The 15940-nt window shown below is 35.4% G+C and overlaps 1 protein-coding gene across 3 annotated transcripts in view; it reads left to right on the forward strand.

The window, feature by feature from the left end:
• The window catches only part of Tm2d1 (TM2 domain containing 1), a 42233-nt gene extending 32735 nt beyond the window's left edge, over nucleotides 1-9498 (forward strand). The window contains exons 6-8 of one of the 3 annotated variants that reach the window (XR_007351970.1): nucleotides 4447-4574; nucleotides 6541-6648; nucleotides 8451-9498. Coding sequence is in view for 1 of the 3 variants with exons in the window: in XM_015484924.1 (XP_015340410.1) it covers nucleotides 4447-4557 (111 nt within the window). In the remaining 2 variants the exon portion in view is untranslated. Of the gene's footprint in view, nucleotides 1-4446; nucleotides 4575-6540; nucleotides 6865-8450 lie in introns of those variants that run through there. The other 2 variants (XM_015484924.1, XM_048815266.1) reach the window with 2 other exon arrangements.
• The last annotated feature ends 6442 nt before the right edge of the window (nucleotides 9499-15940 follow it).

Here is a 15940-nt window from a genome sequence, read left to right on the forward strand (position 1 = left end):
TCTCATTTAAGTTTTATATTTCAAATTTGTTTCTTCCAGTATTACATGTTGCAGATATGAAAGGTATTCTGAATTACTTTAGCTTCTTCTAAGTATTTCTGTTCCATTAGTCATTATTTTGACTCTGAACACCACCCAGATTTCTAAATTCTTCTTTGAAATCCCCAAAGTGGATGCTACATTCATTGTTCCAGGATGTGACAATATATAAATAAAAAACATGTTGTACACTAAAAGTGTTAATGGAATGTTCTGCATTGCTAAATAGGGAGTCAGGAGATTATTGACGGAATTCTCAGGTCAGAATATTATTTATCCCTAACCCCACATCAAAGGTGACAACTTCCTAGCCATTCTACCTGGGCTGTACAGCCAGCTGCTTCGCCTTGCACTTGCTACACAGTGTCCAACTCTTTCAAACTTCCCTCCTTTAATCATGTCCCAACCTCAGTCATCACTTCTCCATGAGATAAGCTGCTGGTGATGATCTTGACTCCATCCTAGCCCCACTGCACACCTGCCCACAGTGTGCTTGAAGGGCAAATATACGGATGAGTACCATCCTTTGTCTGTCCATGCTTACATACAGGGAGTAGCTGGCGATAGTTGGCAGTGACTGAGAGAAAAAGCTTGTATTCTTTTTCCTTTCCCTCATTTAGTTCTCCTACATCTTGAAAATCTTTTCTTGTTTTAACAAAGGTTCATGAAATGTGCTTTTGCACCTAATATTTGAATGTAAAAGTATTTTAGCTTATATCCTAAAGTTTAAGGCTATATTTATACTATAAAGGAACTTATATGTGGCATGACGAAGTTGGAGTAATTGGAGGAGAATAAAAAGAAAACATATTGACTGAATATTGATTGAAGATAAACATTGGTTGAGAGCACACTATGCTCTAGGCCTTGTTCTGGGCTTCTTAGAAGATACAAAAAGAGAAGAAGCTTTTGCCTTCAAGGAGTTCATATACCAGCTACAAGACACATATGCATTAATAACTAATCAATGAAGTGTGAATAATGCTATTGAAGTATAATGTTCAACATATCATTAAGCACAGAAGAAATGACTATCATTAGAAAATGAGTCAATATGTTAGGGAAGGTGAAGACAAAAGATGCCATTTATGTGGGCTCTCGAAGAATGAATAGAAGTTTTCCAAGAGAAGAGTGGGCAGGAACAGCTTTTTTTTCCCCCCTGGTTGGAGGGAGTGCAAGGAAATAAATTACAAATGCTCTCATTTATTCAGCACTTATAAAGTGTTTGACATTGTTCTAAATGTATTTACCCATTTAATACCAATGGCAAGCCCATGTATTATGTACTACAAGTTAAGTATCCTTTATCTGAAATGTTTGGAACCAAACATTGGATTTTTTTTTTGGATTTTGGAATATTTGCATACACATAATGAGCTATCTCAGGGATAGACCCAAGTCTAAACACAGAATTCACTTCTGTTTCATATACATCTTACATGCATAGCCTGAAGATAATTTTATACAATATTTTAAATAATTTTATACATGAAACAAAATTTCACGGTGTGAGATTTTCTGCTTGTGTGAGGTATCATATTGGTGTCCCCAAAGTTTCAGAATTTGGAGCATTCTGGATTTTGGAATTTTGGATTAGAGAGACTGAACCTGTATTATTATTTCTGTTTTATAGGCAAAGGAATGAACCTTAGAGAATATAAGTAATTTGCTCAAGGTTACAGAAAATGTAAATGGCTAGACTGAGATTATACTCCAAGTATGAGGAAGTGGGCATTGCTTACTGGGGTTATGGTCTAAATTGTAAGGTGAGAAATGTAGAAAATAAGACTGTGCTAGTCAACCAGAGCCATACTCTGGGCTTCCAATATCAGGGACAAGACTTGGGGCTTTAGTCCAACATCAGTGGGGAGATTGCAAGGTTGAGAGAAAGGGTTGCCATAAATGGTTTTTACTTTGGAGCTGTATTTTGTAGACAGTGAAGAATGGATTGGAGGATGAGATGAGAGGCAAAGAGAGAAAGAAGAATGTGCATTTGAGAGATAATGAATTCTAATTATATCGTAAATCCCATAAAATTGGAAACTGTGCTTATGACATTCTTCATGACTTAACAAATTACTGTTTATGGTAAATGGGAGGAAAGTATGTGAACTTGGTATCCCTTGCATTTATCACCTACAGCTTATGTTTTGCATAGGACTGTCTGGTATGCTACCCCACCTCGCCCCCCGCCTCCGCCCCATGTATCAAACAACCACAGCAAAGGTACATAGGAGGATGGGTACATCTCGGGAAAACCCTATCTATTAACTCTGTCTTAATTTACTAGAAGTGCTTTAAGTTATACTTTAAATGCAGGTTCCTCTTTATTCTTTTTTAAACAGGAAGTATTTTAGTCTACAATTTAAATCAAATACCAGTAGAAAACTGTACTTCATATCCTGAGTCTGTTACTTTAATAAGGGCAAAAATTTTATCAGTAAGTCTATAAATGGTATTTCCCTTGACTTTTAGTGTCCTCAAGTCCTCAATATATTGAATTTTTAAAATACTTATTGTTAAAAGGGCTTTGTAAAGTAATGGTAAAAACTCCTAGGACGAAACAAAGCCCAGGAAACTTCCCTCCCTCTTTCCTATCTTCTTTTGCTATCATCATATTTTTTGGTTAGCATCATTTCCTTATGTTGTCACTTTCAGAGACAAAAAAGTCCTTCCCCCAATACATACACTTCTTCTTCATTTTTTTTTTTTTGTTACCGTGGGTTGAAACCAGGAGTGCTTAACCACTGAGCCACATTCCCAGCCCTTTTTATGTTTTATTTTGAGACAGGGTCTTGCTAAGTTGCTGAGGCTGGCTTTGAACTCAGGATCCTCCTGCCTCAGCCTCCGTGCCCTGCTGGGGAGTGCTTTATAGTTGTTTTCTTTAAACACTAGTTGAATAACCCCTAGAAGAAATTTTTTTAAGTCTGTGCCCTCTACGTATTTTTAAATTGACATTTAAGTTTATCATAAATTTAAATAGTTGCAAAGAATGTCATTTCAAATATTGACATATTTAAATAAAACTGTTACATCAATTTCTAAATGTATCCAACAGACTATAAATGCCATAGGATTTAAAATGTCATCCTCTTAAAAAAGACATGAATGAACCCTTCACAAATCATTATAATTTCACATTGCTTTTTTTCTCTTTGAATTTGATTTCTATTTTCCTTCTTGCACAAAATTTAACTTATGTATTTTTATGCTTAAAAACTTTCTGTTAATCATCTTATTTATTAAAATTAAATTAAAAGTTTTTCTGAGCTATCTGGATTGAGTTATTATAATTGTTATGGTTGAAAACAGCATTAACGTGTTACAAATTCAACAGATTATTTTTAAGAAGAAAGAGCTAAATGTTATTGGGAATGCAATTTTGGAACAAAATGTAGCAGAACATATGTTTGGATCTCTAATTAGAGGAAATTTTCCTAAGTCTGGTATTTTGAATTACCCCTTGATTTGGCCCTTTAGAGGTTTTGCACATCAGAGCAGTGTGCTATCATGAGACTCAGGTGAGCTCTGATGGCAGGATGCTTTACTCTGACCAAGCTGGAAAGAGGATCATAGAGAGAGGAGAAGTGGGAAAGAAAACTAGCTAAATATTCCACTATAGCATAATGTCAGGCAGATCTGTTCGTAATCAAGTATCTCAAAATGGATACCAGTAGAACTCACTGGGTCTATATACACCATGGTAGCTCCTTATCTACCCTTAAGGCTCACTTTGAAGATTGCTACCTTAACGGATAATTTACAGACATTATGTTAATTGAATTATCACAAATATGGTTAAATGGACAAGATGATTGTAGTGAACATGTGTTGTTTTTTTTCTCTCTCTTCCTTTTCCATTCCAGGTGGTTCTGGCAGGACTTTGAATCACATTGCATCATCTCCTACAGGGAATCTGATTAACAATAATCTTATTAATTCTATTTCCTTGGATATAGTAATTTGTCTAGTAATAGATAATAAAAAACAGGCAGATAAATGAAAGTCTTTCTCTGGATTTGGTATATAAACACTGGGGAAGAATATTTTACTTTTTTTGAGGAGCTGCTAATGTGGGAATATGTGAATCTCTAGCTTGTAACTATCAGTTGAGAATGCCTGCCTGCAGAATGAAGACAAGCAGAGCAAAGGAAACAGGCAGGGAGGCCAAACCCAGGGGCTTTGTGGGACACAGAATTCAGTCCTTAACGCCTTGGTTCTTGAAGACTTTGTAGCTCTTCTTTTGAATCTGTGAGCTACATGAGCCACTCAGTTAACTTTTTTATTTTGCTTAGAGTTGAAATTTTATGGCAATTGAAACAATTTTATTAATTACTGAGTAAATTCAAAGCATTATGAAATGTATTTTTCAAAATGAGCTAATTTTTGAAAATTTATCTCTTCTAGATTGTTGGACCTTCAGATGGAAGTAGTTACATTATAGATTATTATGGAACCAGACTTACAAGACTTAGTATTACTAATGAAACATTTAGAAAAACACAGTTATATCCATAAATATTTAAAGAGAAACAGTAAGTGATATGCATATCTAATCTTCATTATAGTATATTATTAATATAAATTTGTGAGAATTATAGACCCATAGGAAATTTCAAGAGATGATCTAGTGTTGTAAACCTCTAATTTTGCTTCTTAGAAAACTGCATATGTCAGAATGTCTCTGATCCTTTGAAAAGTATTTTTATATATGTTCATTGCTCTTACATTTTCTAGTTCAAATTCTTTGTAGTGAATGTGGCAAAAGGGAAAAATTCGGGCTGGGGATGTGGCTCAAGCGGTAGCGTGCTCGCCTGGCATGCGTGCGGCCCGGGTTCGATCCTCAGCACCACATACAAAGAAAGATGTTGTGTCCGCCGAAAACTGAAAAATAAATATTAAAAAAAAGGGAAAAATTCATAAGGAAATAAAATTAAACCAAGGAAATACTCATTATATGATGTTATAATGAAAATATGTGCTGTGGCTAGTTCAATGTGGCAGATGTTTTCTGCTGTCCATCTGAGGGTCAATATGATCTTTTTTAAAAAAATTTTTTTAGATGTTGCTGAACCTTTATTTTTTTCATTTATTTATATGCGGTGCTGAAAACTCAGTACCTCACATGTACTAGGCAAACACTCTACCACTGAGCCACAACCCCAGCCCTCAATATGATCTTTAACCTATTTTTTTTTTCTTTTTCTTCCCTAAACTTGAAAGTTGATATAATCCAAACCCTCAACTACCTGAAAGCACTTATTCTAACTCAATGTTTGAACTGGCCCATGAGAATTATTAATTAACTTAAGGTTTAAGTAGCTATTAGACCTTTATAAGTGAGAGATACTGTGAGTCCTAGGGATTCAACTCTTTTTTGTTCTTTAGGACTCTGCTACTACAAAGTTTTTTTTCAGTTGCCTTGCATCAGTTTATTCTAATAAATAGTTTTCCAACAATGCAAGATTTTTTTCAGCAAGATTTTGGTAGAATGTCAGGAAAAATTTCCTGGTAGAATCATTCTCTATAATGAAGAAGTTTTATATAATATATAGGGTACAGGGAATTTGTTATGTAATAGTTGACTCTCTAATAGGTGCTTTTAGAGAGACAGGTAAACCAAAAGAAAAGCAGGTTAGAGTCTTATCCATCATCATAGCACTAGAGTTCTCAGTGGTCTCTTATCTCAGAGAATGCTCTGGAGGCCAGGAAGGAAACAGACATTTGTTTTTTATGTCATAATGTATAAATCAGATATGAAGTATAATTTTGAATGTTAGGTAGATTTTTTTCTTGTAGTGAGATTATGGAATGTTTTTTTATTGCCATCTGATTGAATAGTGATGGGCTTTGCAAAATTTGAGACATTTACTCAACTGCCCAAAAAAGGTTTTCCAATTCTGAGAGATGCATCTGCTTTTTCTTATCAGAAAGAAAACCTAAGGAAGTTGAGACATAGCTAGTGAAGAACAGAATCTAGACTCTAGGCCTTCTGTAATATGCTGTAACATGGTGGTTTTTTACCTCCCACTCTACCTACTCCCCACCAACCATATCATTTTGTATTGGGCATCTTCATACTTTATGGGAAGGGTTATGTATTTTCATGTGCCTTATTCATACCATAAATTGTGTCCCTTTCAAAAGTATGAAGATGGTGTTTATAAACTATAATGTGTAAAAATTAAGCAAATGCAATTTAAAATGTAATTCCATTTTCAGAAGCCTATTATATAAACATTTAATTAGGATTCGAGAATCAGATTTGAAATATAAAACTTGAAGAGCCCATTAAGAAGGCAGATACCTACATTGTCAGTCTTGTGATCTCTTTATGGTATATAAAATTGCTCCAAGAGTAAGAAAAAAATATCTTGAGTAAATTAAGCATTAAAATGTATATCTGAGACTGGAGACCACGAAAGAGAGAGAAAGAAACAAACTATAATATACTCTTTAAAATATTGTGTTTTAATATATTTCTTTTTTTTTCTGTTTTAGGATTTGAGCCTCCTTGAATTTAATAAAGAACTTCCAGTTTTTCCTTTTTCCTTCTAAACATTACCACTTTGTGGGTTCTATATGATTTTGTTTGTGTGGTATGTGTGTGTGGTCATTTTTGATTTGTTCATTTAGTTAAAAGTATATTATTCTTAGATTTATTTAATAAGACTTTCTTTAAAAGCTGTATAATAGGCTTTCTGAGGCTACTGTCTCTATGAGATGGGTAGCTTATTACTCTGATATTCTTTAATGTCTTTTACAAAGGCAAGTTGCCATTTATCTTTTTTTGCTTGTGAAAAATAAAAGTATAATTTATTCACATTTTTTTGTGCTTTATTTTTAAGAAAATCAATATGTAGCTGTCAACTGCATTTTGATCCTTCTAAGCAATTAATCTGGTGTGAACAAATATCATTTATAGTGCTCAAGCCTGTAGTCTCCTGTGTGACAGCCCACCTGTGATTCTGCAGCTTTTAGCTGTCTTTGTCTTGGTATTGTTGGAACTAATGATCATTAAGAAGTCTGTGAAACCTTGAAGCAGCATGGATACTTCCATCCTCTGAAGTGTAAACTTTTCCCTTTTTTGCTTGAGGAGTGATGCACTAGCTGTGGAAGACTAGATGCTGACTCCTTCAGCTCACTGCAGTTACATTTGAAGGTGGATGGACAAGGTGGGAACACTAAACAGGTGACTAATGGCTTCCATCTGTGAGCACTGCTAGGCAGATGCTAGCATAGGAGCCTCAAGTGATGTGCCAGGGTCTGAAGGAAGCAGCACCTGTATGTTCTCTTTCTGTGTGCAGAGGGCTTTAAGAAGATGAAAATGCATGGAATGCCGTGTGCCCATAATACTACTCCACTCTTTCCTTAGTAGCAGATAATATCAATTTCAAAATTACTAGGTCCAGCTTCTTTAAAGTTAAAACCATAATTTCCCTTAGAAAGTATACAGTATGGTATAATTAGCTTTGTAACATATTAGCCATTCAGTAATAGCTTCTCCAGTTGGCGTGAGATTATTAAATATTGTTATATGAAGTAAATTTCAGTTGACTTCTACCATGCACCAGGAGCACTTCTTTGATTCATTCATTAAATACTAAATGTCTGCAAGGTGGAAAGCACTATTCTAAGTGGGGATGAACTAGACACAAAACTCCCTATTTGTATTTTATTTTGTAAAGGGGCACTTCACAACTGTGCTTCATCCTCAGCCCTTTTTTAAAAGGCAGTGAACTAGACACAAAAATCCCTAGCTTTGGGAGTTTGTGATCTCTTGTGATCCACTTTTCACAGTGACAATGTTTTTGCTCAGAGTTAAGCCCATGTTCTAGTCCTCCCTGGTTATTTTAGATTGCACATAATTCTTTGAAGTTTCCTTCAGGAGCATAAAAGCCCAGATTTTAAAAGCCTCATCTCTTTAGTCACATATGTTCAGTTAAATAAGAAATTTCTGATTCTCCATTGTTGTTAAAGTTGGTAACTTAGCATATCCTTCTCAAAGTGTCTATTCATATAAACTGTACTCCAGATGAGTTGTTGATAAAATCTAGAAAAAAAGTCCCTTCAAAATACATTGTATGGCCGAGACAGGAGGATTGTGAGTTCAAAGCCAGCCTCACCAACTGTGAGTTGCTTGCTAAGCAACTCAGTGAGACCATATCTGTAAATTAAATACAAAATAGGGCTAGGGATGTGGCCCAGTGGTCGAGTGCCCCTGAATTCAATCCCTGGTACCCCCAAAAAACCCAGAAAACAACAACAACAACAAAACATACCTTTAGACTTTCACCAGAGTTTCCTAAGTTTACATGACAAGATCACTTCCAATTTGTCTAATTCTCTGATGCTTGATATAGGTAATGATATAATAAACATATAAGTCCCCATGAATGCGTGTGTGTGAGTGTGTGTGTGTATACATTACTGGAGTGCTCCCCCGTCATCCCCCAGGGGTACTTTACAACTGTACTTCATCCCCAGCCCTTTTAAAAAATTTTGAGTCAGAGTCTCACTGAGTTGTTGAGGCTGGCCTTGGTCTTGCAATCCTCCTGCCTCAGCCTTATGTGTTTGGGTGTTACAGACATGCACCACTGGGCCTGGTAGTGCATTTAAATTCCATATAAGTTTTTCATTTTTTTTCCCCTTTCATGAGCACTGTTTCATTAGCGCAACTGAATCTGAATTCTATGTTAAGGCCTTTCTATCAGATATTTTTTTGATAACCCTGCTTTTTGAGAATTGTGAGATGGATTAGCTCAGTCATTAAATAGGCTGCTCCCAAACTGTCTAGGATGAATGGAGTTGATTCTTTCAGTCTTACAGGAACATTTAATACCCAGTAGCAGTAATTTATAAAAGGTACTACTTCAACCTGAAAGGACTGATAGAATTTCCAGAAGTACCTCTTTACCCAGGTAGATTTCTTATCTATGCTGTATGTCTTAATCCATTTTCTGCTTCTGTAACAGAGTTACTTGAAACTGGGTAATTTATAAAGAACAGAGGTAGATTTTTTTTTTTTTAATAGTTTAACAGTAGGAAATTCAATAGCTTGTTGCCCACATCTCCTGCCTCATCCTCCTGAGTTGCTGGGATTACAGGTGTGTGCTACCATGCCTAGCTGGTGAGGAGGGCCTTCTTGCTGCATGATATGGCAAGGAGAATAAGAATGTGAGCTCAGGATGGGCACAGTGGCGCATGCCAGTATCTCAATTCCCCACCCCCCCATGGTGAATTGGTATCCACATATCAGAAAACATTCAGCCTTGGGTTTTTGGGGATTGGCTTATTTTGCTTAGCATGGTATTCTCCAGTTCCATAATTTCATTCTTTTGTAAAGTTGAGCAATATTCCATATATATGAGTGTGTATATATACATATCACAATTTCTTTATCCATTAATCTGTTGAAGGGCACCTAGATTGGTTCCATAGTTTAGCTGTTTTGAATTGAGCTACTATAAACATTGATGTGGTCATGTCACTGTTATATGTTGATTTTAAGTCCTTTGGGTATAAAATGAGGTGTGGGATAGCTGAGTCAAATGGTGGTTCCATTCCAAGTTTTCTGAGGAATCTCCATACTGCTTTCCATAATGTTTGCATCAATTTGCATTCCCACCAGCAATGTATGAGTGTACCTTTTCCCCCTCACCAACATTATTGTTGCTTGGATTCTTGATAATTGCCATTATGACTGCAGTAAGATGAAATCTTAAAGAGTAGTTTTGATTTGCATTTCTCTAATTGCTAGAGATGTTGAACATTTTTTCATATTTTTGTTGATTGATTGTATTCTTCTGTGAAGTATCTGTTCAGTTTATTAGCCCATTTATTGATTGGGTTATTATTATTATTTTTGGTGTTAAGTTTTTTGAGTTCTTCATATATCCTGGAGATTAATGCTTTATCTGAGATATATATGTAAAGATTTTCTCCCAGTCTGTAGGCTCTCTCTTCACATGACTGTTTTCTTTTGCTAAGAAGAAGCTTTGTAGTTTGAATCCATCCCATTTATTGATAATCCTGTCATTGGAACCCCACCCTCATGATCTCATGTAACCCTACTTGAACCCCAGAGGCCCCTCATTTAAATACTATCACTATAGGGATTTGAGGATTACATTTCCAATACAGATATCAAAAAGTCTTTTTGCGTATAGCCAGGTTTTGTTCATGGGGCCACCAAAACTATAAGAAATACTAATTCGGGGTATGTTTTATTTTACAAAACAGTTTTATGTCGTTTTCACTTACTTTAACCTAGATACATAAGGCTAAGTTAAATAGTATAATATTGATAGGTATCTAAGAAGCTAAAATAGATCTAAGAGCAAGAAGCTGGCAAGGAACAAAATTGGTTTTGAAAAAGAACAAGTCTAAGATGTTGGCTCCTCTTCTCTTTCAAACATGTAGGTTTTCCCTAGGGTTCTGGCTGCTTTCCTTTTCTCTTCTCTCCTTAAATCAGCATCTCTTGTGCGTTTTTTTCCTCTTTACAAAATTGATACAAGCTTGATTCAGAATGTTGGGAAAACACCAAAAAGTGCAAAGAAAATAAAGCATCTTCCACAGTTCACAGACAAAAGTATTTTTATGTATGTCCTAAAGGCAATTTTTCATGCATATTAAGTATATTTTCTTCATAAAAATTATATATTATGTGTACTATTTTGTAGCCTGTTTCTTCACATTGTAAAGATTTTTCTATTTCAATAAATAACTCTTTGCAAAATTCTTTTTAATGACTACAGTGTTTTCCATCTCTATGCCAACTTATTTATGCAATCCCTTATTGTTTGGAATTTGTTATTCCAGCAAGCAATCAACTTTTCTGATTTTTTTTCCCCTCTAGATTTGTCATTCATAGTCAAAGAGTAATCATATAGTAGGTTTTTTTTTTTAAATACATATGTACATTCTCAGTTAACTAGGGTAACAGAAAAGGAATGAAGTTAAATAGCCCAAACTCAAGTTCCTGAGTCAATCCCTTGCTCTGTAATGATGCCACTACTTATTAGTGCTGATTGCTGTTCCTTACATTCTAGGGACCGCAGGGAAAAAATCAAGACTTTGAGACCAGAACAGGGCTGAAGAAATGGTGTTATGAATATTGGAGGCCAGGAGCGAATCTGTTTGGCAATGTTGACTTATCAAATTGTCCTCCAGAAAGCTTTGAGTCAAGGGAGTAGGAGAATTTTGAGGAATAAGAAGCTTATTCATTATTCCCTTCAGCAGAGAGGGAAAGGGAGGTTGGGTAAATTTGGAAAATGGGGGAAATTACCAATTAAATATGAAGAATAGTTTCAGTTAAGTCCCCCTCGCCCCAAATTGAACTTAAGTCCTTAAGTACCTGCAGCCCAAGATTCTAAAAAAATACATTGTTTAATATTTTTGGTAAAAATGGAATTATATGCCTAAACTGAGCCTTTTTGCTTAACAGATAATTTTACTGTTTTTTAAAAATCTTATTCAAATTTCTCAACTTTATCATATCGTATGCTAAAATATTTTATGACTATCCAAATGAAACTAAGAGCAGTAATTTTTGCCAAAAACCCAAAGATTTTTCTGCTGCTTCACCTGACATTTGCAACACTTTCTGGACCAAAACTGGCCAAATTAGCTTTGGGGATTATGTTTGCATGACAAGAGGATTAGAAGTGGGCAGGACCATATTGTTAGGCTCTGCTTAGTCTTGCCAAGGTAGATCAAAGCTAGAGCTATCTGCAGGTGATGGGATTGCAGATTGTTCTTTTTAGTTTATCTTTAATTTTCTAATGTTAAGACTCCTCATTTACATGCATTTATTTGATACAATAAATAATAATGAATAAACTAGAACAAAGAATACTAAACAGTCTTAGGCTAGTCTCTCATTTCCTCCTCGTCCTGATTTTTGCCTTGATCCTGTAGATGAGATAAAAATTTGGCATCTAAGCAGAATGGGAATAGCCCAAGCCTTGATATCAAACAGACCTGAGTTTGCATCTTGTCTCTTTCATTAATTTGTTTCGTGACTGAGCACATCATCGTTCTGAATTCTTGTTTTCATATAGGTAGGGTTAATGACATCAGTCAGGTAACATTGAGAGATTAAATGTCATACATAATAGTTGTCATTTGTTGAGCACAGTTTAAAGGGATGGAATGATAACATCAGATGCTGGTGAGGTCCATTCAGAATGTGCAAGAGATTCCATACATCTGCTGTAGTGTGGTTATGCTTTGAATATCAGTAGGCTGCAAAGTACCTTTTACAGAAGGAAGGTAAAGAGCCTTCTTGGAACATTGTTTTCCTTATCTCTCTTTTCTTATCTCCATCATCCGTTGTCCTTATCTGCAGCTACTTGGTGTAATAAGGGCCCCAAATGTCTCTTTTTCTCAAGAATTTGTTTTATCAGCACCTTCACTCTTTTAATACTCTGTTTAGGTAAAGGAAAGCTGAAATTTTGCAGAGCTTGTTGCTGCTTTTTAATCTGAAGTTCTCCAGAGATATTTATCTAATAAATTTAGAAATGTTGCTGTGAGGCAGCTGATCAGTCTACTTTCAGCTTAAATTATGGCTAATTGCAAGCAATCACTATGCATACAACACAGTGTTGCTTTTAACCTGTCAGTGTTATCAGAATATGCCAAGCATGTGGAGATTAAAACTTGAAAAGTGATTAAGGCTAGAGCTATTTGAACTGCATTCACCAAGGAAAGAACATTTTACCAGAACCCTTTAAAAAGTGTATTTTATGTTTAAGAGGGTATGATTAAGAAGGCTCAAGTTCCTACCTTTTATTTTCAGAAAAACCCAAGATTTGACTAAGTATATAAATGGATTATGAACTTCATTTATTACTGCAACATAGAAACCTTAGAAAGAACGGCACACCTTTCTGATCTGTGATTGAGGCAAATGGTTCGAGTAAATAGTCTGAGACATGACACAAATTTATTTCTATGAAGATATTCTTTAAAGTGGCTTAAAAAGAAATGAATTGTTAATTCTTAACTACTTACTAATCTACAATGCAACTCTTCTGTTGTTGCCCTCCTATATTCTCCACACACCAGCTAAAGTGATAAAACTGAGAACATTGTCATTTTTCTGCCAATTCTCCAGTGGCTTCCTGTCATGCTCCAAACATGCCAAATTGGTTCCTCCCTCAAGATTTTTATACTTGCTCTTTCCTTTGCCTAGAGTAGTCTTTCCCAGGGTTTTGGCAATTTGTTTCCTCAGTCATTCAGGTTACTGCCTAAGTATTATTCCTGATTATTCTTTGTAATATACTGCCCCAGTCCTCCACTTTCTGAATCCCTACTGCTTTATTTCTCTCCACAGTGCTTCTTGCTCCCTGAAATGTGTGTTTATTTTCTCTTTGTCTCCTTTACTAGAATAAGCTTGATGAGGGTAGGGACTTTGAATTATCTTTGCTTAGAACAGTTCCTTGAATATACTTGTTCAAAAACATTTTTTTATTGGATGGGAACACTGAAATGGGTTAATAGGAATATAAATTGATTTGAGATTAAACAACCTGCTTTGGATAATTTAGTTTAGGAATTTGGCATCCAAACATGAATCCAACCCTAATTCTTATTTATAGGGAGTGGGTGAGGAAATGAACCTTTGGTGATCCATTCAAATCCTTAATGGTCCCAGTGCTTAGGACAGTGCCTGGTACAGGCTAAGAATTGTATAAAAATTGAATTTTTACCTTTTATGAAAAAAAGACCAAGTAGATTATTAGAAACAGTATGGGCGGAGTTACTGGACCACCTGTTATTTGTCACATTCTTTCGTGACCTGAAAGAAAGGTTTTAATTTATCTCATTAAATTCACACAATCACTTTGTGAGACATTTTGTTTCCTTACAGTGTTCAAGGATATTTATGCTACAGATGAATTGCTAGTCCTTCAGGTGTTAACAGAAAGCTTTAGTTAAATATGGTGCTCCTCTGCAGGACTTAGGCTAGTTACTGATTTTATTTTTCAGTAACAACCCATCTCTTCATCCAAGTATATCAATGTCTGTAGAAGGGTAATGCTTATATTCAGGGATTTTAAGATCAAAATCACCTGCCAGTTATAATAAGAAAGCCCTTTAAATACTTAGTTTCTTTATTCTTAAAATAGACATTTTAATATCTTGCTCATACAGTTTTTGTAGGGTTAGGTAAGGTAATATACTTTACAGTGTGTGTAGCACATAGTGTGTATTTAATAAATGATAAATAATTAAGAGTTTTACATTTCTTATATAGTAGTTTGAACACTCCTATGAGGTCATTATTCCATTTTATGTTTCCCTGTTTTATACATAATGAAATTTAGGGTTTGAGATATCAAATATCTAAGGTTTTGCAGCTAACAAGTGATTTGTTCAAAACTTGAAATCAGGTCAGACATTCTTAAGTCCATTCTCCTAGATATTACACTGTTACCTTTCCATTAAGTCCTCTCTGGATGGACAACTGGCATTTATCTCCATTTTTTATAACTTCCCTACTGGAGTTTTTATCAAAAAGGAAAGAGAAATTACAAAGCCTTAATGGCTAAAAAATTATATTGAAGTATATCTAAAATGCCCAAATCTTAAGTAGAAGGCTTGACAAACTTTCGTGGTTTTTGTTTTTGCTTTTTTTTTTTTTTTTTTTTTACTAAGAATTGAACCTAGGGATGCTNACAGAGATATATATATATATATATATATATATATATATATATATAGTATATATGCAGAAGTGGAATTTTTTGATCATACTGTAGGCACATGTTTAGCTTTAGTAGACAATATTTAACAGTTTTATGAAGTGGTTATAATACTTGACGGTCCCATCAGCCAAATGTGAGAATTCCTTTTGTTTGTGTGTAGGGTAGGGTTGGAATTCAAGATCTATATCCTCAGCCCAAAATGTTAGAATTCTAGTTGTTCTACATCCTCACCAACACTTGTTTTTGTGTCTTTTTAAATTAGCTGTATTCCAATTTTTTATTTTCTTTTCTCCCCTGGTACTGGGACCAGGGATGCTTTACCATTGAAGAAGTATATCCTCCCCAGCCCTTTGTATTTTGAGATAGTGTCTTGCTAATTTTCCCAAGATGACCTTGATCTTGGAATCTTCTTTCCTCAGCTTCTTGAGTTGCTGGGATTACAGGCATGTGTCATCATGCCCAACTGGCTTCTATTTTTTTTTTAAATTTTTTTTAGTTATAATTGGACACAATATCTTTATTTTATTTATCTATTTTTATGTGGTGCGAAGGTCAAACCCAGGGCCTTGCACATGCTAGGCGAGTGCTCTACTGCTGAGCCACAACCTCAGCCCCCTGGCTTCTATTTTTAAAAGAAGATGGATTGTAGCTACTAGTGTGGCTTAAAGAGGAAAACCAGACCAAGTGGTAGAAATTGGAGAACAATTTCAGCTCAGCATAGGATGTCTCTCTTACCGCGAGATTGTTCATAAAATAGAATAGATTCTTGCTCCGCCACCTAGAGGCCTTAAGCACAGACTGAAGGTCCATTTGTCACATCAGTTTAGAGGGTTTCCCTGTATTAAAAGAAAACTTTAAAGTAAATTTAACAGACCTTATTTGAGTGTTTAAGGGTTCATGAATTGAGCAGCTTTCAGAACCAACAGAAGTTGGGAGAGTTCTACTGTAGCAGCGTGGTAGGCAGCAGGCTGAGTGCAAAAATACAACATTTACAAACAAACAAGCAAACAAACATTTGGGCCAGGTGTATTGGTGTACCTGTGTAATCCCAGTGACTTGGGAGGCTGAGGCAGGAGGATCTCAAGTTCAAGGCCAACCTGGGCAACTTAGTGACATCCTGTCTCAAAAAATAAAAAGGGCTGAGGAGGATATAGCTCAGTGATAGAACACCAGTGGACTAATCCCAGTAC

Source organism: Marmota marmota, unplaced genomic scaffold, assembly GCF_001458135.2.
Source record: "Marmota marmota marmota unplaced genomic scaffold, marMar, whole genome shotgun sequence".
Taxonomy (NCBI): Eukaryota; Metazoa; Chordata; class Mammalia; order Rodentia; family Sciuridae; genus Marmota; species Marmota marmota.